General features: G+C 45.4%; 1 protein-coding gene across 3 annotated transcripts; it reads left to right on the forward strand.

Annotated features, from left to right (window-relative positions):
- Positions 1 to 242: 242 nt before the first annotated feature.
- nyap2b (neuronal tyrosine-phosphorylated phosphoinositide-3-kinase adaptor 2b) lies at positions 243 to 27,970 on the forward strand. Of its 3 annotated transcripts, none has more exons than XM_036985552.1 (7): positions 243 to 1,163; positions 4,538 to 4,741; positions 14,688 to 15,010; positions 18,128 to 19,207; positions 21,366 to 22,409; positions 23,313 to 23,410; positions 25,479 to 27,970. In XM_036985552.1, exons 2-7 carry the CDS (start codon positions 4,563 to 4,565, stop codon positions 25,692 to 25,694), a joined length of 2,940 nt encoding a protein of 979 aa, XP_036841447.1. In that variant the 5' UTR covers positions 243 to 1,163; positions 4,538 to 4,562; the 3' UTR covers positions 25,695 to 27,970. The 3 variants fall into 3 exon arrangements, with proteins under 3 accessions (XP_036841447.1, XP_036841448.1, XP_036841449.1); XM_036985553.1 differs by having other exon boundaries at positions 4,541 to 4,741; XM_036985554.1 differs by lacking the exon at positions 4,538 to 4,741.

Here is a 27,970-nt window from a genome sequence, read left to right on the forward strand (position 1 = left end):
TTTGTTCCATTTGTGCATACAGAGTCGTTGGTTTGTTTGGTATGGACGTATGAATGCATACATGTGAATGTAAGTCAGTGTACTCATTGTGTGCTGTGTTTTTGTGTGTATCCCATGCTTGTTTACAAGCTGAACGAGAGAGAGGGGGGGGATAGAGGGAGGGAGCGGTAGTGTGGTTGCCGGGGCAGGGGGGGGGCTGTGTCTAAAGAGGACACACCCTGGCAGCAGCGGAGGCACCGATGCCCCTCCCACCCCCAACCCCCTCTACTCCAACCCACAACGTCAGGCAGCTGATTAGAGAGCTCTCCGTGGTGCTGAAAAGAGAAAAACACATTCAGACACACAGTAGGTGCAGTACGGCCATGAGAGAGAGAGAGCGAGAGAAAGAAAGTGAGAGAGCGAGCGAGCGAGAGAGAGAGAGGAAGGTAGAGTAGGCGTGTTCTTTGTGTTGTGATCCACGCTTCTGAAGCCTGGACTCATCTGCTGTGGCTCAGGCTAGCAGAGAGGAGCTCTGTTTGGATGAGAGAGGCAGTGGAGGGATGCTCCGACTGAACACCCCCTGACACACACATACACACACCGCTCTTCTTTTCAACTACTGGCACGAACTGCACCTGTGGCCCACACACACCTGGAAAGCCGAGGGTTCATCGGATCAGACAGAAAAAGCCACGAAGAACAAGTCAACTCCGGCGTGTGAATTCATTCTGCAGAAAGTGGCTGCAAGTCAAGAGGAGTGTGTGCGAGGCTTGTTTGTGTCTGTCTGTTTGTCAGTGAGGATGTGTGTGTGATGCTATTAGGGTCTGGTCCAGTGCTGCTGCCTCCTTCCGTGCTCTGTAGCATGTGCAGATGAGTGTGAAGCTGGCCCCTGGGTTGGAGTCTAGCATCGTTTGGACAGGGGGCTTGGGTCTCTCCGGCTACCCAGGGGAGGGAGCACTGATCTGGGCATCCACCGGCCTTGCTGGCACTGCCCCTGCCCTGGAGTACTCCTCTGAGCAAGCCTTACTGTCGGAAGCGTACAATGGCTACTGGACTTCCCTGTGGATTTAAGTGGAATTCTGCACAGATGCTCCAGGATCTGTCCGAGTTGTTCAGCGGCTCGCACTGGACTCACCTGGAGAACACCGCTTTGGCCCTCAAGTCAGCAGGGACACAGCTCCACTGTAAGTAACACACACACACACACACACACACACACACACACACACACGCATACACACACACACACACACACACACACACACACACACACACACACCTTCTCCTAACCTATCAAGTGAAATTGTATTTGTCACATGTGCCAAATACAACCGAATACAACCTTACCGTGAAGTGCTTAGTTACAAGCCTTTAACCAGCAATATAGAAAATATAAATAAAGGAAATATTTACTAAATAAACAAAAGTAAAAAATTACGTAACTATAACGAGACTATTTACAGGTTAGTCGAGGTAATTAGTAAAGTGACTATGAATAGACAATAAACAGCGAGTAGCAGCAGTGTAAAAACAAGAGGGGGGGGGGGGGGGTCAATGTAAATACTCTGGGTGGCCATTGTTTATTAAATGTTCAGCAGTCTTATGGCTTGGGGGTAGAAGCTGTTAAGGAGCCTTTTGGTCCTAACTTGGCGCTCCGGTACTGCTTGCTGTGCGTAAGCAGAGAGAACAGTCTATAACTTGGGTGACTGGAGTCTTTGACAATTTTTTGGGCCTTCATCTGACACCACCTAGTATATAGGTCCTGGATATCAGGAAGCTTGGCCCTAGTGATGTACTGGGCCGTACGCACTACCCTCTGTAGCGCCTTACGGTGAGATGCCGAGCAGTTGCCATACCAGGCGCTGATGCAACTGATTAGGATGCTCTCGATGGTGCAGCTGTAGAACCTTTAAAGGATCTGGGGACCCATGCCAAATCTTTTAAGTTTCCTGAGGGGGAAAAGGCATTGTTGTGCCCTCTTCATGACTGTCTTGGTATGTTTGGACCATGGTAGTTCATCAGTGATGTGGACACCAAGGAACTTGAAACTCTTGATTACATTGAGGGAGAGGTTGTTGTCCTGGCACCACACTGCCAGGTCTCTGACCTCCTCCCTATAGGCTGTCATCGTTGTCGGTGATCAGGTCTACCACTGTTGTGTCGTCAGCAAACAGTGCCATTGATTTCATAGGGTTCACCTTTGTTACCTGATCCTCTATATGATGAGGGATGGTTTTCACTGAGCTAGCTGTGCAATTTTTGACACCGCTCGAGAATATCCCCATACCCCCAGTGCCACCGTTGCCTAGATACGGACGTAGTGTGCCACTTTCATTCCCGTTTTGAGAAAAGGCTGCCTTGGATGACCAACTGTTGCAATCAATGTCACCTAAGAAGAGGAGAGGATGGGGAGGGCAATAAAAAGTGAGGCGTAGTGAGGGAAAGATAGGATGTGGGTTAGGTTCGGAGCTGCAAAACAACATTTTAAGAGAAAAGATTGAGTAACAAATTGCACGCACTGGAGAGAGAGCATCTCCAACAGATTTAGCTGATTTTAAATGAGAGAAAAGATAAAAGAAAGAGGTGAAAGGAAGGGAAGAGATGATGAACTGTGCAGGACCATAGGAGGAGAAACAGGGCTGCAAGGTTTGACTGAAAAACAGTGTGATAAACAAGCTGATCCCAGCGCTGCACAGCGCTGCAGGCTTACAGGGATTACAGAGGCAGGCTTAATTCAGCTCCAGCAGTGTTTGAATCCTGCACTGCCCCCCCCCCCCCCCCCCCCCCCCCTCTGCACTGAACACATCCACTTAACATGTCCACTCATCACTTCAACACTGAGATTCCACGGTGGGCTTCAAAAGTGCTTCACCACTCAGCAGCTTCATGAAACCACTGCGCTTTGAAACTGTGGTACATGGACCAAAATTCAACCACTAGATGCAGCGTAGAGGGTCGTCACTCAGAAAAAGATGCAAAAGTGCGCCTGTGCATCAATGATAAACTTCAACTATGAGATGCAATTCTGCAGCATTAACTGTAGCGCTCCAGCCACGAGCTAAAACACAGCACTGTAAATTAGGTCTGTCTCTCGTCTCTCTGTGACCCTGATTCAAAACTGGGGCCTTTTAAAAATGAGTGGTCTCTGGAGCAAACCGGAACAGACTGCCCCACGTGCAGTTAAACTCACTAACCCCAACGTCGAGGTTATTCATGGACAGACAGAACAGACAGACAGTAGAGGTATAGTGTGCCAGACAATTATCTGGTCTTTCTAAGTTAGCCATGCCATCCATTTGGCTGCTCTCCAAACTCTCTGACTCACACACACACGCACACTCGCGCACACACACACACACGTTCTCACATGCACACATGGGCAGACAGGCAGTCTCACACACACACACACACACACACACACACACACACACACACACACACACACACACACACACACACACACACACACACACACGCACACACACACACACACACACACACACACACACACATGCATGCATATGTGCTCATACACACACACACACACACACACACACACACACACACACACACACACACACACACACACACACACACACTGTCCCCCAGGTCCCCTCCCCCCACTCCACACTCAGTGCTGCTCACACGTAAACAGCACGAGTCTCTTAGGCTTATCTGAAAACATTGACCTACATAAAAGTGTGCATTCTCTTCTCTTCTGCTACAGACTCCTGCAGGACGCACTGTGCTGTTGCACACACACACATACCGGTGCACACACATTCCCTCTCAAACAGCATCTATGCACAGTGTGCACTCTGCATCTACGAGCACACTGAATCGCACACCCCATCCTCAGATGCTCAATGGTGCGTTTGGATGTGGCTGTAAACAGTGCTGTTTTCACCGTCCATTCCTCTCATTTGAGCGAAAGCAAAGGGGTTGACAGTCGAGCAGCCATCAGGGAAGAGGCTCTTTTTTCCCCAATTCTCCTTCACGCCTGTGACGCACAACTGTTTGTGGAGGAATCTTATAAAGAATAATCTTGTGAAGAAGCAGGCAAAAGCACAAGCCAGATTATTTGATCAGGAACCGCAGCAGTTCTACGTGTAAATCCAGCACAAACCACAGGAATGCACATGAGTGCAATCAGTAGCATAATGCCTGATATTCTGTATGCGTAGTACGTGACGTTGAAGGACTTCTCAGTACTGTATGTTGCTTCGTCCTAAGCCTAAGGCTACTGTCATTCGGTTGTGTGTCATTTGTTTTCCTTCTTTCATCCGTAAGTTCTTGATCCATTGAAGCCATTTATCAGGGCGACTAGACAGTGGGGCCCCTTCAGAGTTGTGCGTTTGTACTATACGTTTCCCATGCTCCAGGGAGGATAATGATGAAACTTGTGGTCGCAGCCATGACGCAACTGTTACCACTAATACTAACAACCCATTTATAAGCAAAAAAAAACCCACCCATACACAGCCACCAGCCACCGTAAACATCACTGAGCCCACTATACCATATTTGTCATTAACACTACTCTGTGTTCCTCTCGAAGAAGGCTGCCGGATCGCTTGCGAAGAATGATGAGCTCCAAAGAGGAAGAAACTCTGCGATTTCTCCAGTATGTTGAAGATAGCGGACTAAGAGCCTACAGCGGGCTGGTCTCTCAGAACCTGGATCACGCCAGGAATGAGAGGAACAGGATTTACCTACAGGAGAAGAACGACAAGAAGAGAAAACAGGAAGAAGCCATAAAGAGGTAGGAGACTTAAAAATGTGTTCGCACACCTACAGGACACTCCTTCCAAAACCTGGGCTGCAGAGCTTTGAGAAATGATACAAATATACAGGCACGTCATGCTTGTCTATAGACGTGAGATGTCACACCATACTAGTGTGAGGACTTAACGTTACATGTAACAAAGCATCAACGACAGTCATGCATCTGATAATACACCTGAAGACACACACACACACACACACACCGCATGCTCATACAGTTATATATAGATTCACTTATACGTGATATGCTTGTAAAGTCACAGGCTTAAGTTGCACTGGGCTGCCGATGCCCCGGACCTCTTACAATCACAATTACAGCCTCCAAGACAATGAAACTGGCCCAAACGAGCCCTTTAGGGCACCTTGTCCAATCTTTCAAGGGGGCCTTCGGATTTCCATTTCCTTAAGCTGAGTGTACACTGTGATTTTTTGGCCCCGACACTCGAGATCGGAGACAAAAATCCCCATGTCGTTGACTACTTGGGGCGCGCGTCCGCCACCGACACTCGTTTCATGTGAACGAGTCAGAGACGCAATCTGAGGGCTTTGACCCGTCTTTGAGCAGTCTCAGACGTCCCAATATTTGGAAACGTGTTTGAATTTATCGGCACAAAATCTGCAACGCTCTTGTAGTGTGAGACATGCAACAACAAGATTTGAGAACTGTGATCTGCAGTAGCCATCGCATCCCCCCGGAATGTGTACACTCGAGCAGGGGAAATGACTCTGACACGCTCTTTACACACAATGTTATTCAATTCGAAATGCATTGGCTAGATATTTCAACTCTGTATCATACGCGTGAATGTCTGACTGAAAACGTTTATGAGGCTGCTTTGAGCCATGGCTCGTTCTATCTAATCACATCCTTGTTTTAGTGAGACAGCGTGGTATCGAGAATCCTCACCACAAAGGGAAGAACCTTATCGTGTGTGAACAACGTCTGCGCCACATCGTTTAGTGTGCATGGTGCACACCACTACGTCGGCAATGCAAAAACACAACAGGAAAGACGGTCGTTTAATGTGAGAGGCTCAGCGATGTTAGGATTTTAAAAGTTGTGTAGTGTTCCGCCCGGTGTTATGGTGTGCTATTCTGATTTGGAGCAAAGGCTTGTACTGCGTTGGTCAAACTGTTGAGTTTCCATACACAACAGAGAGGAAAGGATGTGTGTACTGTTTGTGGTTCTTGAGTGGGTGTGCGTGTGCGTGCGTGTGTGCGTGCGTTTGTGCGTGCGTATGTGCGCGTGTGTGTGTCTTGGGTGTGTAACATGTCCTCAGTCCCTTCTGTTAAGAGCTCACAGTGTGTGCGTGTGTGTGTGTCCCTTAAGCCATGGCATATTGCTATACTTTGGGGTGCCAGTGGGTCGGTGCGGGCCTCTCTACGGAGTAGAGTTAATTTATCATTTACTGACTTATTTGGGACTTGTCCTTGGCTAGAGGTCGTCCCTGCCTACTCCACTTGATGGAGAGTAGTTTTAAGGTAGCCTGGTCTCAGATCTGTTTGTGCCGTACAGCCAACCCTTATGGTCATTGTTTGGCATGGTAACGACAATAGGACTTGGCAAGACGGCAGAAACAGATGACAACAACCATAGGAGCACAAACAGATCTGGGACCAGGCTAGATTTAGGGAGATTGTGATCATAAAATTGATGGATGAGGCCACGTTCACTATTGGACATAAATGCACTAAGTGTGTGAATGGTTTAAGGTTGTTTTTAATATAGGGTCTATCAACAGAACTATAGGCTATATTTGTTAGCTGGCTAATGATGGAAGATTGGGCCAAAACTCAAAACCAGTCATATATAATGTACATAATATTATTTACTAACTGAGAGTTTGTAATTTCAGTCATCTGATACAGTGGTTACAAACACTCCTACAAAGCATTGGAATTTGCATTGGAATAGTCAGTAGTGTCTTGCAAATGTGTGCGTCCTCTTTCATCCTCTGTCCAGGTGAAAGTGAGGCAGAGGAGACTGGTTGTCCTTACTTGGGGCTATGTAGCGGCACCACGTGGCATCCGAAAGCTGAGCGAATAGGAAGTGGCTGCACGACATGGGCAGCACGTGGAGCCGGCGTGCTTTGGTTGTGTGTGAACGAGTAGGCGCTGTGGAGGCAAGTGTGTGGTTCGCCCATAAAAGACATGACAGCAGATGGATAGAGAGGCGTCTGGTTGTGTGTGCTTTCCAATGCTACATGTTAACAGTGGTAGCAGAGTTCCTCGACAGATTCTCATTCTACAAGTGTTTGCAACATTTTCTAGGTCTAGGGAATGTGTTCCAAACCTGAACAGTCATCACTCTTTAAGCCTTGTACGGCATTGATTTGCTTTCACCTGTTAAGCTCTGCAAATGTTGTAGAGAGTGTCAGGTATGTGCAGCGTATGTGCAGCTTTGGCCATTTAGTGTCTTCTTCTGATAGTAAATCTGACATCAACTACAGTCGACTCGTAATATTATAGTAGGGGCCAGTAGTGCAACTTTTTTCCATTCATTAACTGTATATGTTCTCTGCACTTGCAATGTTTCTTATGCACCGCACCGTTTACACGAGTAGCGTTTATGAGCAAGTTCTGTTTGAGAAACCATCATAGTGCACGTTTTAAAGCACAAAGTCCCTGGTCCCCCCCCCCCCCCAGTCGTATGACGAAACGTTCTGTGGAGAGCACAAGAAACTCATAACTTTTCACTTAATAAACACATGGCAGCAAAAGTTACCTAGCACACCGACAGCGAGTCTGATGTCATCCTAATTTTGTACCCATTCCAAAGGAGGTGCTGCCTTGAGGAAAGTGCTATCTAGTGTCCTGATATCTTTCTATCCGTCTCTCAGCTGTTGTCAATGTAAAATATTAATACACAGTAGCTAGAGGAAGAGTATAAAAAAAAATAGCTGGATTTTGGACGAGGCCTATAAGTAGGTCAATGAGACGACCCATTTTTACAGTAACTGATGGAGGGAGAGAGAGAAGCAAAAATAAAGAGAGATAGAGAGGGGGAGAAAGAGAGATATACGAGAGAAAATGGGAGAGAGAGAATGTGAGAGAACGGGAGAGAGCGAGAGGGAGGGGGAGAGAAAAGAAACCTGTTAGAAAGAGATTAAGTGTGGAGAGCTCGCTAGCAGGAGATGTGTTCTGCCTGGTGACAGCTGGAACAGCCGCAGGCCAATCAGAACACCAAGTTGGTTTGAGTGAGGAGGGTCTTCCTGCCTACAGTGCCATCCCACTTGTGTTTCCATTGTATCTGAAGGAGTAGTTATTCACACACACACAGGGATATACACGCACAGTGTTGTTGTCGGGCAGTTCTGGTTCTGTGTCTTGTGTCTCTATGTGACTTGGAATGTGCAATATGTCACCAACAAACAAAATAATTGGGTTTATGTGTGAGATTAATTGTAAGGGAAAAGTCTGTCCATAACACTCAGTGTGTATTGTCACACACGCACGCACGCGCGCACTCACGCACGCACGCACTCACGCACGCACGCTCGCACACACGCTCGCACACACACACACACACACACACACACACACACACACACACACACACACACACACACACACACACACACACACACACACACACACACACACAGATTGATATGCACAGCAAACCTCACACACAAACGTAGTTCTGTTCTTTTTTGGTGTCTTATTGTGCATTCAATGTCACATAGACTCAAGTAGCCTACTGACACAGAGCCAGAACTGCCCGACGACAACCCTTCATCCAACTGTTCCTTGTGCACCTGTGGTCTAAGTTCCAGCCAATCACTGGGCAAAGATCCTATAAATAACACACACATACACTCCAGCAGTTACACACCTGGTACATACACAGTTCTGTATGTGTTAATGTTCATGGGTGCTTTCCTGCAGACGCCTGGGTGTGAGCGAGCAGAGCTTAATTATTATTACGTCTGATTATGATTACATGATTATTGTCATTTCTGCAGAGTATATGAATTAAGTACCATCATGTTATAGTGAATCCATATTTCCACATTGCATGGATAAAGTTTTTCCAATTCTAGGCCAATAACAAATGATTCTGAAAAAACAATAATGTTATAACATTAGCCTATCATTTCTGCAGCGTTTATGAGTTCAAAGCAAAAGCTACAACTCGTCACTTGATTTACTATACTGAAAACAATGAAGGTTCTTAAAGGGTTCTTCCTCAGCTGGTATGGTTCCTTGGGGAACTCTTAGACGATAAAGAACCTTTGAGTTAAGTGGAGGTTTCTTGACGGGACATCTACAGTTCTTCGGGAATTCTTAAAGGTTCTTGAAATATATGGAAGACTGCAGATGTGTCCCTTTCATAGCATACAGAAAATTGGCCAGTGTTAACTTCTTTGGGCTGGAGGCAGTATTGAGTAGCTTGGATGAATAAGGTGCCCAGAGTAAACTATCCAAACATTTGGATAGAAAGCACTCTGAAGTTTCTAAAACTGTTTGACTGATGTCTGTGAGTATAACAGAACTCATATGGCAGGCAAAAACCTGAGAAAAAAATCCAACCAGGAAGTGGGAAATCTGAGGTTTGTAGTTTTTCAACTCTTGGCCTATCGAATACACAGTGTCTATGGGGTCAAATTGCACTTCCTAAGGTTTCCACTAGATGTCAACAGGCTTTAGAACCTTGTTTGATGCTTCACTGTGAAGTGGGGGCGAATGAGAGGGGAATGAGTCAGAGGTCTGCCAGAGATCCATAAGCTGGTGACGCGCGTTCACGTGAGAGTTAGCTCTGTTCCATTGCATTGAAGACAAAGGAATTTTCCGGTTAGAACATTATTGAGGATTTATGTTAAAAACATCCTAAAGATTGATTCAAAACATCGTTTGACATGTTTCTACGGACTGTAATGGAACTTTTTGACTTTTCGTCTGCTCCTAGTGATCCTAGTGAGTTTGAATTTGTGAACTAAACGCGCAAACAAAAGGAGGTATTTGGACATAAATGATGGACTTTATCGAACAAAACAAACATTTATTGTGGAACTGGGATTCTTGGGAGTGCATTCTGATGAAGATCATCAAAGGTAAGTTAATATTTATAATGCTATTTCTGACTTCTCTTGACGACTCAACATGGTGGATATCTGTTTGGGTTGTTTTGGTCTCTGAGCGACGTACACAGATTATAGCATGATGTGCTTTTTCCGTAAAGGTTTTTTAAAAATCTGACACAGCGGTTGCATTAAGGAGAAGTGTATCTATAATTCTGTGCATAATAGTTGTATCTTTAATCAATGTTTATTATGAGTATTTCTGTAAATTGATGTGGCTCTCTGCAAAATCACCGGATGTTTTGGAACTACTGAACGTAATGCGCCAATGTAAACTGAGATTTTTTAATATAAGTATGAACTCTATCGAACAAAACATACATGTATTGTGTAACATGAAGTCCTATTAGTGTCATCTGATGAAGATCATCAAAGGTTAGTGATTCATTTATCTCTATTTCTGCTTTTTTTGTGACTCCTCTCTTTGGCTGGAAAAATGGCTGTGTTTTTCTGTGATTTGGCTCTGACCTAACATAATCGTTTGATTAGCTTTCGCTGTAAAGCCTTTTTGAAATTGGACACTGTGGTGCGATTAACAAGAAGTGTATATTTAAAATGGTATAAAATACTTGTATGTTTGAGGAATTTTAATTATGGGATTTCTGTTTTGAATTTGGCGCCCTGCACTTTCACTGGCTGTTGTCATATCGATCCCCTTAGCGGGATCTCAGCCCAAAGAGTTATTAACTGGTGTTGATTTTTCTGTGTAACACTCTTTGTGTTGATTCAGGAGATAAATTAACACCGTAAAGAGTTAAATTAACACTCAGTGGTGTAAAATAACCCCAGTGTTGGTGACAATAACCAAAGTTGAACCAAAACCATGCCCATCCTTATCATATTTCCCAGTATGCTCTACTGCAGGTGGATTTTAAGAATTGTTTGTTTCAATATCTATGTTTTTGCATGTACACAATTGATTAATTAATTGTATTCTACTCAAATATAAATACCATACATTTTTTGTAAACTAATTCAATATGTTACTATGGACTGAGGCTATTGCACCCATTACTGAAATTATTGTTCCACTTTATATCATCTCATATCTTAGTCTTCCTAACACTGGCAGTCATTCTGAAAGCAAATGCTGGCTATCCCCGCTTCCTGGATTCCAATAGGATTTACACATCTCTTTGCAAGATAGCATAATGTGCCGTTCAGGCCTGATGTGGCCTGTAAACCATGAGTTTCAGGCTACTGTATTAGGGTAAAACTAGGGTCTCAAAATGAGCCTTATGAATTATGCTGTGTTAAAAATAAATGTTTAATGATAACTCATTCACTTAGGATTTCACATGATGAAGGCCACAGGACTGAAAATGTATGAATGCAACAACCATGTCTCTGTCACTAGCAAACACAGTTATTGGTGGTACCGGTAACTCAAAAATGTACTTGTAAGGCACCCTGAGAAATATGCAGATTTTTCTCAACAATAGGGTGTTAAGTGTGTGTGGTTCTTCAAGGAACCATCCCATTTAAGGTTCTTCAGAGAGCCTAAAATGGTTCCCTTATGGTAGGGCTGCCCAACCCTTCCTGGAGATCTACCTTCCTGTTGGTTTTCAGTCCAACCCTAATTTAACACACCCGATTGTACTTATTAGCTGCTCAACAAGACCTTAACTAGCTGAATCAGATATGATAAATTAGGGTTGGACTGAAAGCCTACAGGACAGTAGATCTCCAGGAAGAGGGTTGGGCAGCCTGCCTAATGGCATCGCCCAGAAGAACCTTATTTGGTTTCAACTTGAACCTTTATTTTTAACAGTGTACATAGGAAAAATAATAACTCCTGCCATTCAGATACCATGATTAGTGTGTTCATGGTTAAAAAAAGAATAAGAAAGTACCAAAGAGAGTGTTTGAAACAGGCACTATCTTCTAGGCTACAATAACATCAGCTGGTGCCAAGCTCCTCTGGGCACAAGGCATGACCAGGAATACACACTGAGAGCTGTGTGATTTTTCCCTCCCTGGTCTTGAAAATGCCAGCTCAATGCTACCTCCATCATGTGCGTGACTGGCACGATCCACTGCAGTGATTCATAACCTGAGATCCTGGAACCCTCAGGTGGTGTGTGATAGGTTTGGTAGCTGGAGGAGGGTAGGTGTCACAAGGGAGGTCTACAGGTTCAAGGAAAGAGTCACCCATTTTGAATGCTACATCTCTGAGCGATGTTCTATCGGTTCCTTGGGTCATTTCATGTCTTCATGTGTATCTGAGCTATTGCCGTTCAAGCATGCAAAAATTTGCAATGACACAGCATTGCGATAAAGCTGCTCTCACTAGACTGATTGCAAAAACGTTTGTCATGCATGTTAGATTTCAATACTGGCTGATGTCATAACGTGGGAGCCATTTAGAATATTTCTCCAATATTCCTACCTCGAGAAATGTGTCATTTAACAGTGGGTCCTCCACATGTCTCCTATTTGTCTGCCTCTTCAGTCCAGGGTGCATTGCATGGTGCCATTGCAAGGCCGTTGCAAATATCAGACTCTGCGAGAGACACTGATCTGTAGATTGAACATGGTGAGATTGTAGACTCCTACATTTTATAGTGTCGTTTGTTTAGGCGATTTTACAGCTAACTAGCTACTTCACATGCTGATATTGACTTTGGTATTATTGTGTGTAGCTACATTTGCTAGCTAGCTACCTAGCTTGCTAGTCAGCCAGCCCATTGAGAGAGCATTGCGTGTGTTGTAGTCGACTTGATCTGCAACAGTTTTCCACAACGATTTTCAGATGTTGCATACAATCTTAGTATAACAATAAAATGAAACATTTGTTCACAAAAAAAAAGTTTTCTCACATTTTAGTGTTATTTAACACTGTGAATTTTAGGAATTAATAGTTTTGAGTGGATTTTTCCTTTTAATAACTACAGATCAAGGTTTAGGACTTGGGAGTTGTAGTCTCTCATCTGTTCGTTTGTTGTGCGGAGCTGGACAGCAGCAGGCTTTGTGTCTGGTTTCCGTGGGTACCCTGTTGCTAGGCAAAGTTAAGCCCCTAACCAATGAACCCAACCCTGCAAGCTCCTGCTGCTCAGCAGCTGGCTTGGAGTCAGTGGGAGTCAGCAAAGTCACACACACATAAAAGCAAACATCCACCCACCCCCGCCCATGCATGCATTCAAGCATTTGTACGCACACAATGCCACTTAATGTCACAATAATCTTCCAACTTTGTATTTTGACTGACGCATTGACTTAATGAATGGATAAACTCTTGGACTTAATTTCCACAATGTGGGCTAAACCACCAAAAGATACCAAAAACACAAAAGGTTGTAGGTTGGTTTTCCTATAACTAACTGATTCAGTGCAGATGATTGATTCCCCTCAATGACAGTAACTGGACAAAAACGGTTTAGAATACTAATATGTCAACATCACTGTTTCTGTCCAATTGGTCTTGATGGAACATTCATTCTATATTTTCCAAAACAATTTGGTCATTCCAATTTTCTAACCTTTTCAAAGAGGCACTCTGCAACTGGAGTACTGTCTCCGTCAGGGTTGAACTACATGTGGTTCAACTCTCATCCACTGACGTTGTGAAAACTCTGCATCAGTGCAATGAGGAGTATGAGTTGTAGTTGAGCACCAACAGAGAAAGATGCATGAGTAGGGAGGAAGTACACATTCAACACAGCAGATGATGCGCAGTAGTTTGAATGGCCACTGTGTGAGTGGGTGTGTGCATGTGCAAAAAGTTCTGTAGGTTAGTGGTTGGAGACAGAATAATTGTTAGGCTATTTGCTTTTGTCATTTTTCAACTTGACTTACAGGTATATACTCTGATTTTTCATAAATGTATTCAAGGTGTTGACCATATACTGTACCACAATCAACACATTTTCGTATCTGACAATATCTGATGATATAGGGCTATAAAAACTAAGACAAAAAAACAATCGGTCGCCCAACTAGACTACTTCCTATTTTTGTCCACCTCATCATCTCCAAACTTTATTTAAACTTTCGCCGTGATATATTCTGTTTGCTGGTGACCTTCTAAATAAAAAAAATAGTACTTGAAATGAAGCTAAAGTCACCACCATCTGGCAGTAAGAGAGTCAGAAATCAACTCTACAGTCCTGTGACTGTTAAAGCCCCATTCTGCCACATGAACCACTCCATTCAGGCTAATCATCCGGGTTTTTAAAGAGGGATCGATGGTGGCCGGAGTGGGGAGACTTCCATCGTGTCATTGTCTCTCTGCGGCTGGGAGCGCTGAGCTAACCATGCCCAGGGTTAAACACAAATCAATGGCTACCCACAGAGAGATTCTCTCGGCTGAGTGGCACTAATGTGGCTCTCATTGTTGACGCTTGCATCATTTGAGCACTCATAAAGAGAGTAGGGCAAGCGGAAACACACCCACGTGCACAAACAAACATCGAAGTAGACCTCTGTGTGCTATTTTTGGTTGAAGTCCTTGTGAAAGGGCAAACTTCCAGAGGTGAGGGAAGGACTGATGTATCGGTGATGTTTTAAGTTGACTAATTATCTTTATAGAGTTATCTTTGTCACAGTAACTTACTACAACTGTTTGAATGAAAGATTGATCGATTTATTGTTTAGCGATTTATTGTTTATTGTTTATTTCTGGATCAATCATTTTGGATTTGAAAGCAATACATTTCATCTTTATAGTGTTCAGTGTGGTTACATTTGCTTGGTTTTCCATCCATAATAAATGGTTTCTATGTCAAATGCAAAGATAGTTCTATGTACCGTCGTGCGTTATGACACGAGCACCTATACTATCAGATTCCAGACCAGTCTTTATGTATCATAACATAAACATCTCTCTCTCTCTCTCTCTCTCAGGACGGGCGAAGAGGTGGTGACTGAGGGGAAGCTCCTGCGCATGGGCTCCATGACAATGCCACCCCCCCCGGAGCGCATGCCCGTGCCCCCCTATCTTGCTTGCGGGCCAGGCTTCGCTGTGCGCTCCCAGTCCCTACACTCGGTGGGTGGGGGCAGTAATGGCGGTGGGGAGGAGGAAGTGGGCAGCCCCACGTCCCGCAAGCAGCCCCCACCCAAACCCAGGAGGGACCCGGCTACCAAGTTGAGCATTTCCTCTGAGACAGTGGACCACAGCCCCACCTTGGTCTGTAGGGGCTGCAGGGCCAATCCGGACAGTTGTGATGGTAAGTAATGGAATGGCACGGCTAGCTAAGCAAAGTAGCTAGCTATAGCCTGTAATCCAACGTAGCTAAGGCAACATGGGCTTAGTACACAACTATGAAAAAATACTACCCTACGCACAACTACACAAACACACAAGACCTGAGAAACACTCTGAGAAACACTACACTACAATATGCACTGAGTGGTTTATGTGTGACATCGCTGTACAGAATTCCTGTCTGACTTTACATAACAACAACACAATTTGGCCCACACTCCGTAAACAAATGACCATCCGCTGCAGTGGGACTGAATGAGCCCTTACAAGCCAGAGTGCAGTGAGTGTACATGAGGTTGAGTGTAGCAATGCGGATGAACATTGGCTTCTGGTGAGTGAGGCTCTGCTTGGTCATTCAATCTCACTGCTCCTGACGGTCATGAATGGTGTTTCTGTGGCCCAGTCGGCCAGTTTTTTTCCACTATTATTGGATGGCAGATGTGCGTACAGACTTTCTTTACATCATACTTTTTTCCTCCCCACACGGACATGTTGCAGTGTTAGATTCCCCCCCCCCCCCCCCCCCCCCCACAGGAGGCTGCTGATGGGTGAACGACTAGTAATAATGTCCGAAACGGAAACCGTGTGTTTGATGTATTTGATACAGTTCAACCTATTCCGCTCCAGCCACTAAGACGAGCACGCTCTCCCCAATTAAGGTGCCACCGACCTCCTGTGGATTTCACCGCAACACAACCTGACTCTAGTAACTCATTCAGGCTTGAGGAGGTTGGAAGGGTGCGTGCAAAGTGACCTGTCTCCTTTTTTGATGAGCTGTCGAAAGCTAACCGCTTGGAAAATGCCTCCCCACAGCATGTGCAACCTACAGTATCTGTGTTCTACAGTGTCTGCTCATCCGTTTTCCTCCTTAAAGCCCACAAAGATCCAGTTTACATTTTGCACGAGAATGTGCTCCGAGAATGGGTCACATCCGGAGAGATCTGAATTTGATGTCCTGGTGTGACTCGTTTAGCCTTTATCCACTTTGTGATCGGCTCTAGCATGAATCCTCACCAGGTAGACAAAAGTGATCCGCTCTGCGTCTGTTGTGAGGAAAAAGTGTCAGAGGTCACACTGTAAGTCGTTGTTGCATGCAATCGGCAATTCCCCTGAATTTAATAATAACAGCAGATCTCAGAGGAAAGCAGATTAATGAAACGAATGACGGAAGCGGGACACATTGGGGAAAAAGATGGTTACTGTACTAGAAAATGTAAGCAGAGACAAGGTATATTTGAATGGATCGACATTCAACCATCAGATATAATTTGTTTGAACTTTATTCACTATAAAATCAGTAGTGTGGCCTTGTGGATACTGGGATGTAAAACCAATAGAGCATAAGAGCCATAAATTCAATCACTGTTCAGCTGTAGACCTATATCAAATAGCATGAAAACATTTTTTTGTTTGTTGACAGAAACAAAGAACACATGCTAAGCAAGGAAACCACAAGTGAAGAAATGAACAGGCTATTAAAGTCTTCTAGTCTTAAAGGGCTGTGAGAGACTTAGAGGTGAATACACGGCCGCATTCGACTGCGTTGCAGTTTGACGTGTGTGCCGATGTGATGGTTGGTTAGGGAGTTGCCCTGGCTGTCTCAGATTGGAGGGGATCACTGTGTGCGCACAGATCTTCCTCTGCACCACGGCAACCATCCCACAGAAACAAGACCCCCCGTAGCCCGGCCAATCAGAACAGCGGCAGGCAGCGAGGGCCAATGAAGCTGCGGCAACGGTTGAGCTCTAAGGCGTCCCGGCCAATCGCCGTCGGAGTGTGGGGGTGTCCATCACAGAAAGAAGGGTTGTTGCGTGAGCCGGAGCAGGCTCTGCGCCGAGCAGGGGGGAGGGGCCAGTCGGAAGCAGAATTCATTCAGGAGGAGCGATTGACCTAGATTCCTTTTCCCCTAGGAGGAGAGGGGGTGTGGGTAAACACATCCGCTACGGGGGAGGGGGCGAGAGAGCGGGGGAAGGGAGGCGGGGGAGGATGAACTCATCATCTGTGCGTGAAACAGATCTCAAGATCCACCATGCAACCCAGTTAGCATAATGATAGTAATAACAGGCCACACATCCGAGTGCGGAGACACAAATTACACTGACACATAGCCACATCAACAATTGAAAAACACACGCACACACACACACACACACACACGCACACACACGCACACACAAGCACACACACGCACACACACACACGCACACACACACACGCACTGAACCACAGCTGACTGTGCTCAAATGAGGGGTTGGGTGAAGTGCGGAAGAGACATTTCAGTTGAATGCATTCAGTTGTTCAACTGACAAAAAAAATTATATATATATATATATATATATATGTATATATATATGCTATTATCATCTGGTTGAGAAAATGGTGCCGGGATATAAAGCCCTGTTGAATTTACAACCTGTGTTTTTATGTGCACTTGTTGGAGGAAAACAGCATATTTGCCCTTTGCCTGTGTGTGTAGTAGGGAGAGATTTAAGTTCAGAGACGATGAATGTAAATATGTTGAGGTTGGGTTGAGGTTATGGATGTACTGTACATGAAAGATTTCAAAGGGATGAATGGTGTGTTTGTGGGTGGGTGTGTGTGTGTGTGTGTGTGTGTGTCGTGATGGCGGTGGTGAGTCATAGAGAGGAGCGTGCGCCTGGACCATCTGGCGTCTGAATTATTAAAGGTGTAAAATCTGCAGTTTGAAGGAGACATGTTCCAGCTCTTATCTTCCACTTTACATCTGACCAACGGGAAAAAGGGACACACTTATACACTACACTATTTGACCTAGAAATACACTCTCTCTCTCTCTCTGCGCTACTATATACTGTAACCAGAACATATCTAGCCTAAAGGAACACCTGTCTCTATATGGCTGTGATATACAAGACCCAAATGGAGTCACTGCAACGCTACGTCACACCAACCTGAAAAAAAAACACACAGTTTGACTCAGATACACTTAACTACTACATTGCCGTATATCTGACCTAAAAACAAAGACATGTAAAACGTAATAATACACGGAAGGTTTACTATGATATGGCTAACACGTTTTGTTTTTCTGCTCCTTCAGCGCCACAAGGCTGCGGCGAAGACTGCAAGAGGGTCCCTCCCCCCAAACCCAGGAGGAATCCCAACACCCAGCTGAGCACCTCCTTCGATGAGTCCTACATCAGGAAGCACGGAGGCTGCAAGGGTCACTCCCCCTCTGCGGAGCGCGAGCACAACCCCTCGCCGCCGAGCGACGAGAGCCCCAGCCACCACTCCGACTCGGATGAGCCCGTCTACATCGAGATGGGCGCCAGTGTTGGGGGCGGGGGGCAAACAGAGGCGCCCAGGAGTGAGGACGAGGAGCCGGACGAGTCGGTGTATGAGGAGATGAAGTACCCCCTCCTGGATGACATGGACTACCGCTGGGACCCCCCGGGATGCCGCTCCGCCTGCCCCACCCCGGCACCACTGGACCCTGAGCCCCTCAGCCGCTGCTCCACTCCGCGCAACATCCCCCTCTGCGACATTCCCGCGCCCTTCCCCAACCTGCTAACCCACCGGCCGCCTCTCCTGGTGTTCCCCCCTTCACCAGCCCAGTGCTCGCCAAACTCAGACGAGTCCCCGCTCACACCTCTGGATGCACTGACCAAACTGCCCATGATGGACAACCCCGGTGCCTACAGCAAGTCACCCACCTCCTCTTCCGAGCCCCCCTTGGCGCACCTACGCCGGGAGCTGACCGCCACGCCCACCCTGACCGTGTCGGGTCGCTCGTCGGCCCCGCCCCTGCCCTGCACCCTCTACAAGTCCTCGGCCTCCTCGACCCACGGCTATCAGCGCAGCCACTCAGCCTGCCCCTCGCCCGTCAGCATGGGCCGCTGCCTAACTCCCCTCAGCCTGATGCGTGCGCCACCCTTCGACGCCCCCATTCCCTTTCCAGGCGGGCTGCCGCGCAGTGCCTCTGCCACGCCCCACGGAAAGGGCTCGCCGCCCCAGGACTGCGTTGCCGGGGGCAGGCTGCATGGGTCAATGCAGAACGTGTCGACGGGGCGCTCACGCACACCGACCAGCCCCCTGGACGAGCTGACCAACCTGTTCACCGCCGGTAGGAACATGATGAAGAAGAACACCAGCGGAAGGAAGTCGAAGGAGCCCGGGGAGAGTGAGTGTCAATCATTCAGTCAGTCAATCAATCAGTCAATCAACGCATCACATCATCTATTTGTCAATCTAGTTGCAGAATCAGTCAATATGAACATAGAGGTAGAGTAAAGAAAATGGTTCCTCCACAGGTATCCACTATCCAGTCTGATCCAAACTGACTGCCATGCCATAACCCACACAGTGTAAATTTGAGACGTTTGTTGACACATTGATGCACAAACTACAGCAATGGCTCAAGTTTTTTGTGAAATGATTTATTTGTGTTCTCATCAGTGTCGCGTTAATGTAAACCCCTTTTCATCTGGTTAAACAACTTCCAATCCCACTAAATTAGGAGATGCTGCTGCTGATGTTTGCGGTGGGTGTTTGTGGCTCTTTGCAAGCATTTCCTCCGTGAGCCCGTTTAATCTATGCCCACCAAACATAGATTGATACAGATCATATGATTTAATCTGGCCCGGATTAGGGAGTAAAGCGGCCGGCATGCCTCTCAAACCATGCAGTGGCATTAAGCCACCGCACAGCATTACTCTTAAATATGTAAACATGTTTAAACACAGGAGGCCAATGCGTCCTGTGCAGTACTTTTCCAAAATTGCACAAATGGTGAATCCAGATAGTTACCCAACTCCGGAGGTTAATACATATTTATAAAACTTCAAAACCGGTTTTCCATATTCATGCTTTGTCATGCATCCTGTAATCTTTATATTCAATCGTGGATTTATTTATTTAATTTGTATGCATAATTCAGCCATTGATTTCCTCCTAATTAATGACCCCTGTTGACACATGGCCTGAAATTTAAATGGACCTAATGCAAAGGAATAAAATATGAATTTGTGTTTGAAACCACATAGGCTATTCATTGCATATGCACACAATACTGTATTACAAATTGTAAAAGAGTAAATTGTGTGTAGGTATCCAGGACTTAATTATGGTCACAAGAGCAGTGTAGTGTGTTATTGGGTTTTTATCAGATTGGCTGATGATTTGGAGAGAGATCTAACATAGCAACTAACTCCATGGGGGAATTCCCACTGGTTGAGTGCATTTGAACCCATCTCGGGCTATACATAAAAAATGACTGGGCACGTGTCAATCTGTTCTTAACTCCGAGAGCTTCATAGCAACCACCAACTCCAACCCAGTCATAGCAACAGAAGAAGGAGCCTCTCTTATTTGCAGCATCCCTCCCTGTGGGGAAGTGGGCCAATCGCAGCACAGGTCACTCCAGCTTCCAACTGATCATGTGCAGCAGCAGTAGGCTTCCTAAGAGACAACCAAGACATTTACACCTGATTAGAGAGGCCCAATCAGCTAGTAAAGATTGAACCAATCAGGGAAACAGCTTCACAGTCACCAATCAGGAGAGAGAAAGAAGCCCCAATCTATGACAGATGCTGACTTCCTGGAATTGTAACACCACAATCTTCTCTGAATGTAGGAAATATTGGTTGGTGGTTCTGGCAAATGTTTGCATCTAGCCTTTTATGCAAATTCTGTGTATTTCTTAGCTTTAATTGGCTTGTGGGATCATTTGTTGGCTCTGTCCTCTTCATGCATATGCAGTAATGTCTTATTGATGCACAGTTTTGTGTTGTCTTTTAGCCTAATAGAGAGAGACAAGCAGAAAGAGATAGAACATTACAATTGCCATGTATACCTACTGCATTGTTTTAGAAATATTTCACAAAATATGACCGATTAAAACAGCAAATAAATGTGTTAAACAAGAATGCATTGAAAGTGGTTACTGAGCCTTTACCATTGGTAATAGTATCTATGCAATTCACATCATGGATGTCTCCATGACATCTGTCAAATGAAACAACAGCATTTCCCGGTAATTCAGGCAAAAGGACCTTGTCTCATCCCAGTGGTTAATAGCACCCACAGCGCATGGGTGAAACCAAGTGGCCATATAGCGTTAGTGCAGTGCTTTAATAAAATTGTTCATTTTTATATAGGTTATGTTTACTAGTTATTTTGTGTTGAAGTAGCAGAATATACTACTAACTAATTGGTAGGAACTTGGCATTTTAAGGTTTTTGACTGCGTTTCTCCTAGGAAATAACAGTAGATACCACTAGGCCTAACTAATAACTAGGGAATATTTTCTGGTGTCTGACTGTGTTCCTCCTCTGTTATAGCCGAGTCCAAGTGTAAGCCGAACAGCGAGTCCAAACGTGACGGCAAGGAGCGGCACAGTCACAGCAAGGAGTCCAAACGGGAGAGCAAGGAGTCCAAACGGGAGAGTAAGGAACGTAGCAAAGAGTCGTCTTCTCACAGACGCGACACCAAGGACAGGGGCTGTAGCAGTGCTGAACCCCTGCCTATGAAACGGGACAGCAGAGACCGGGGTTGTAATAGTGTGGAGCCCTTGCCTATGACAAGAGACAGTAAAGATAGGGGTTGCACTAGTATTGAGCCCCCGCCTGTCAGACGGGACAGCAAGGACAGGGGCTGCAATAACATAGAATTGATGCCAAGGCGCAATAGCAAAGACAGAAGTGTCCACTGCATGGAGCCTTTACTAAGGCAGGACAGTAAAGACTCTCCCCGGAATGGTGTGGAGTCCAGACCAGACAGCAAAGAAAGGCTCAGCCACCAGAACCCACCGGAACTTCTACCCAGGCAAGATAGCAAAGACCGAACCAGGAACGAAATGGATTCGAGACATGACAGCAAAGAACGAATTGATCAGCCACCGGAGCTCCTACCCAGACAAAATTGCAAAGATTCACCCAGAAATGGCCTTGAGTGTAGACGTAATAGCAAAGACCGAGACAGGGCGAGCTACGGCCTGGAGTCTAGACAAGAGGGCAAAGAACGAAGTTACAATGGAATGGAGCTCTTACCCCGACAGGACATCAAAGAGTCCGCCAGACATGGCCTTGAAGCCAGGCGTGACAGCAAGGACAGAAGCTGCAATGGCTCAGAACTGCCCCCCCGGCGCGATAGCTATGGCAAGAGTGCCAATGTGGTAGATCCTAGGCGCGACAAAGACCGGGTGGGTTACAGCTCAGATGTCTTGCCCAGGCGTGATAGCAGAGATAGGGGGACCTACAACTTTGAGCAATCAAAAGCACAAGAGAAGAACGGTGTATCAGGGCAACAGTCATCAACGGCCACACCAACTCGGCATGGAAGACCTGCTGGCAGTCCGCCAATGATGTTGGGAACTGGCAATACAGGTGAGGATAGCCTAATTTAAATTGCACATGCAGCTCAACACAACCAGACACCAGGAAGTGACTGTGGTAAATGATTGACACGCACTAAACATGTCTTCATCAAGCACAATAATCTGCAAAGTTTAGAGATGCTATACTGTTGATTGCAATAACATGCAAGTAGCATATCCATAATCAAACAATTTGAACATTCTCTGACTGGGTTACATGGGTAACTAAAATGTACATAAAACAAAGGTAGTTCTTCAATCAAGTACAAGGGTGGAGTAAAAACCCGCAGGCACTCGGATGACTCAGCCCTCTGTGGAATGAGTTTGACACATGCTGTAAAACAACACATTTCACTGCACCTATCCGGTGTGTGTGACAATAAAACATATTTTGAGTGTGCTTGTTAGCTAGCTAGCTAGGCTAATTTAATTAGCTTATTGTCCGTCACCTTGATTGTCATTTGAAGACAATTTGAATTAATTATAAGGATATTTCATACTAAATCAGTAAAGTTTGAAAATTAAAAGAACAAACACAATTTTACACATTTCACACAAAATAAGAAACTTAGCTAGGCCAACTGTTCTCATCAGGGTGCAGTTTCAAACTCAAGAAAGGTGATTTCATCTGGTTTGGCAGGAATACTGAGACCAGGTGCAGGTGCCCTTTGAAACACACTGTAGTCTAAATAGCTAGAAGCCTAGGCTACACAACATAAAATGAAATGTGATTCCAAGTGTTATCTTATAGACAAGACATAAAACATGCTGAGAGATGATTGGTAAGGGTTTGAGATTGTGATTAGGCTTATAACTGTGTATTGCTTCACCATAACTTTTAGTTTTGTTGCATATAAACTATTAAAAGAGTGAGCTAAATGTATTAATTTAAATACATTGTCCCTCTTTATAGAACTGAAACCAGCACTTCCGAAGTATGGCCGCTCCTTCTCTGCCCCAGTTACACCCTCTCCCTTGGGGACCCCACAGAGGCAAGCACCAGAGGCACAGGTAATTCGATGAGATATGCTGCCAATAAATCTACAATTATCGAGAATTTCAATAAACATTATTCTACGGCTGGCCTTGCTTTCCACCTGGCTACCCCTACACCGGTGAACAGCTCTGCACCCCCCGCAGCAACTTGCCCAAGCCTCCCCCACTTCACCCAAATCCAGATAGCTGACGTTCTGAAAGAGCTGCAAAATATGGACCCCTACAAATAAGCCGGGCTAGACAATCTGGACCCTCTCTTTCTAAAATTATCCGCCGAAATTGTTGCAACCCCTATTACTAGCCTGTTCAACCTCTCTTTCGTATCGTCTGAGATCCCCAAAGATTGGAAAGCTGCCGAAGTCATCCTTCTCTTCAAAGGGGGAGACACTCTAGACCCAAACTGCTACAGACCTATATCTATCCTACCCTGCCTTTCTAAGGTCTTCGAAAGTCAAGTTAACAAACAGATCACCGACCATTTCGAATCCCACCATACCTTCTCCGCTATGCAATCTGGTTTCCGAGCTGGTCATGGGTGCACCTCAGCTATGCTTAAGGTCCTAAACAATATCTTAATCGCCATCGACAAAAGACAATAATGTACAGCCGTATTCGTCGACCTGGCCTATGCTTTCGACTCTGTCAATCACCGCATTCTTATTGGCAGATTCAACAGCCTTGGTTTCTCAAATGACAGACTCGCCTGCTTCACCAACTACTTCTCAGACAGAGTTCAGTGTATCAAATCGGAGGGCCTGTTGTCCGGACCTCTGGCAGTCTCTATGGGGGTGCAACAGGGTTCAATTCTCTCTGTATACATCAATGATATTGTTCTTGCAGCTGGTGATTCTCTGATCCACCTCTACGCAGACGACACCATTCTGTATACTTCTGGCCCTTCTTTTAGCCATTATTTGCATTAACTAACCTCCAGACGATCTTCAATGCCATACAACTCTCCTTCCGTGGCCTCCAACTGCTCTTAAATGCAAGTAAAACTAAATGCATGCTCTTCAACCGATCGCTGCCCGCACCTGCCCACCCGCCTAGTATCACTACTCTGGACGGCACTGACTTAGAATATGTGGACAACTACAAATACCTAGGTGTCTGGTTAGACTGTAAACTCTCCTTCCAGATTCATATTAAGCATCTCCAATCCAAAATTAAATCCAGAATCGGCTTCCTATTTCGCAACAAAGCATCCTTCACTCATGCTGCCAAACATACCCTCATAAAACTGACTGTCCTACTGATCCTCGACTTCGGCGATGTCATTTACAAAATAGCCTTCAACACTCTACTCAGCAAATTGGATACAGTCTATCACAGTGCCATCCGTTTCATCACCAAAGCCCCATATACTACCCACCACTGCAACCTGTATGCTCTCGTTGGCTGGCCCTCGCTTCAAATTCGTTGCCAAACCCACTGGCTCCAGGTCATCTATAAGTCCTTGATAGGTAAAGCCCCACCTTATCTCCGCTCACTGGTCACCTAGCACGCGCTCCAGCAGGTATATTTCACTGGTCACCCCCAAAGCCAATTCCCCCTTTGGCCGCCTTTCCTTCCAGTTCTCTGCTGCCAATGACTGGAACAAATTGCAAAAATCACTGAAGCTGGAGACTCATATATCTCCCTCACTAACTTTAACCATCAGCTATCAGAGCAGCTTACAGATCATTGCACCTGTACATAGGTCATCTGTAAATAGCCCCCCCCCCCAACTACCTCATCCCCATATATAATATCTCGACTTGCACATTCATCTTCTGCACATCTGTCACTCCAGTGTTTAATTGCTAAATTGTAATTATTTCACCACTATGGCCGGCCTATTTATTGCCTTAGCTCCCTAATCTTACTTCATTTGCACACACTGTATATAGACTGTTCTATTGTGTTATTGACTGTTTGTTTATTCCATGTGTAACTCTGTGTGGTTGTTTGTGTCACACTGCTTTGCTTTATCTTGGCCAGGTCGCACTTGTAAATGAGAACTTGTTCTCAACTGACTTACCTGGTTAAATGTGCTTGATTTACTTTCCCTGGTTGCCTACTGCTCTTCTCCACTTTTCCCCAGGTACCCCAGATGCCGTGGATGTGTGGGGACAGCACCATGCTGGAGCAGATCGAGAGGAAGCGCACCCTATGCATGGAGATCCGCTCCAGGCAGCGGCCACCAGACAGAAACCACCCGGATAGGAACCTGTGCAAGCAGAAGAACAACGGGGCCAAAAAGATCCAGCCGCCCCCGTACCCCACACAGACCACTGTGTTCTGGGACACAGCCATCTGACTATAACCAATGATTAACTATAACCCACTTGGCCCCATGCCCAATCCCCATCTAGACTTTGTGCCTACTGATTGGCCTACTCCGCATCACGGGGGTCAGGGGCAGCCAATAAGAGCAGGGAGGGGATCGCTGATGTCAAAGGTGGTTACCATAGCAATATTTCCGCTTGTTCAGGTTGTAATGTTTTCTCATCATCACTGGTGATATTTGATATTTTTCTATTTCAAGTGACTCCATGTAAAATACTTAGTACGAATAAATATTTTCTAAACAAAAAGGGATAAAGCAGAAAAAACTATGTAGATGTAGAGCAATCCAATGTTTCTTTTACGTTTTCGTTTTGGTATTTTACATTTTAAAGCATAATCTATCACGGATAATTATTTATGCCAAATGCTCAATGAATTTCCAGTACTCAAAAGCACTCTTTTGAATGGAGGATATTCTGACTATCAGAGCCATATATTTCGATCTAAATACATGGCTCTGGTTGCCATTAGCCCTTGGGCCAATGTGTTCTAGTATGTACAATACTTAGTCCTAGAACAGGTCAGGAATCTTGTGCTTCAGTTTGTAAGTTTACAAGCTGTGTAGTCAGTCAGAGCCTTTGACAAGGATGTATTTGTTATGAGATGGGTTGGCTAGCATGTACATAGTACACAACACTAAGATAGAAACGAGGGTGGGTCAGGGAGATAAACCTAAGGACAAACCTATTATCCCAAACCAGCCTGCTGAGGTAAATTGTTGGTGAGGTTGCACTTTGCAAGGGTTGGTTATCTAATATGGGTTGGTGGCAATAGCTGGCACAGGTCAGCTCTCCTACTCTGCCAGGCACATTGAGAGCATCTTCCCACAGAGTAGATACGGAACTCAAACCACACCAACAACCAGCCGGAACAATCCATGCCTGAACTTTTAGACAAAAACTTAAATTTACGGCAGAATATGTGTATATTATGCACTTGCTTGAGAAATAACTTTGGAAAAATGTGCTTATATATTTTTGGGTAAAATGTAGAGTAGTAAGCCGTGCCATGTAATACGTTATCACTGGTTGGCTGGGTGGTATGATCGCAGATGATTGGCTGTCTGTGACATGCCGTCATCCGTGACTGGCTGTCTGTGACGCATTGTCCCCTGTGATTGGCTGCTTGGCAGCATCCATTTTAGGGATCAGATGATAAGGACCTATAGGGTGGCCACAGCTCTGCCCAAGTATAAGGACATGGGTTACACAAGCGCCTACAGATCAAGGCTTTGTAAAGTAAAGAATAATAATGAAAAACTGCACTACCCATCATCCTCCATCACACTCAATTAGGCTGGATCCATGTCCAGCTACCCCTCCACTCCCCCTCTACCTTCTACATCATCTAAAGAGGTTATCTTTTGCACGTAAGAAATGCAATGTCTACATTGCCAAACTGTTTTAGATGTACCCCCCCTCCTATTCCTGTCCTCCATAGACCAGCATGCACCTGCATGGGCAATAGGGGTGTGACTGAAGTCATGGGTGACTCAGGAGTTGCCTCTAACAGTTGCTCCAGGGCCAGATTTCTTAATGATCTCCTAGGTTAAGGTTAGGATTTGGGTATTCTAACTATAGATCTGTGTTGGGGGATGGTCCTACATCAAGCGATGAATCCCTTTGAGGTTGTTTAAGGTGCAGTGTACTGTAGTGCTGTTGGGGAATAACATGGGTGAGAGACCAATAAATGGCTAGATCCCCAAATCTGTCCTTTCATTGGCAGACATGAGCAGCAGTCCTACAGGAATGGAGGAAAGGAAACCTAGGAGTAGCATGAACAACCTAACTGGCTAAGCCAGTGCAGTACCCCTTCCATTGAGAAATCAACACGGAGGTCCCACCGAGTCCTTTATACCTGTATGTGTGTGTGAGTGTGTGTTAGTGTGTGCCAAGCTACACTGTATGCAGGTCAACTCTGAAATGATTGTTGTAAACATGAACTTTTCTGCCCCACACAGTTGGTCGGCGCGGGTCTGAAATGTATAACGATGTACAATCTCTTTTGTGTCTGTATAGAATATGTGCACTGTGAAAGGTAGAGAGAGCACAGCACTGTGAAAGGTAGTGAGAGCACAGCACTGTGAAAGGTAGAGAGAGCACAGCACTGTCAGAGTCATCTGTCTTATTTCTAAAAAGGAAAAGAAGAAAAAAAAAATGTTTGCGAAAATGAAGTACTGTATGCTGATTGTCACATGGGTTCTGTTGTCGATAGAAATAAATATGAACTTCAACCCGCTGTGGAAGA

Source organism: Oncorhynchus mykiss, chromosome 8 (genome assembly GCF_013265735.2).
Source record: "Oncorhynchus mykiss isolate Arlee chromosome 8, USDA_OmykA_1.1, whole genome shotgun sequence".
NCBI classification, from domain to species: Eukaryota; Metazoa; Chordata; class Actinopteri; order Salmoniformes; family Salmonidae; genus Oncorhynchus; species Oncorhynchus mykiss.

Coding starts and splice junctions, on each gene's coding strand:
- nyap2b (XM_036985552.1), top strand. CDS start 4,563: ATGATGAGCTCCAAAGAGGAAGAAACTCTGCGATTTCTCCAGTATGTT. Junction 15,011..18,127: donor CAATCCGGACAGTTGTGATG/GTAAGTAATGGA, acceptor CTGCTCCTTCAG/CGCCACAAGGCTGCGGCGAA. Junction 23,411..25,478: donor GGCAAGCACCAGAGGCACAG/GTAATTCGATGA, acceptor ACTTTTCCCCAG/GTACCCCAGATGCCGTGGAT.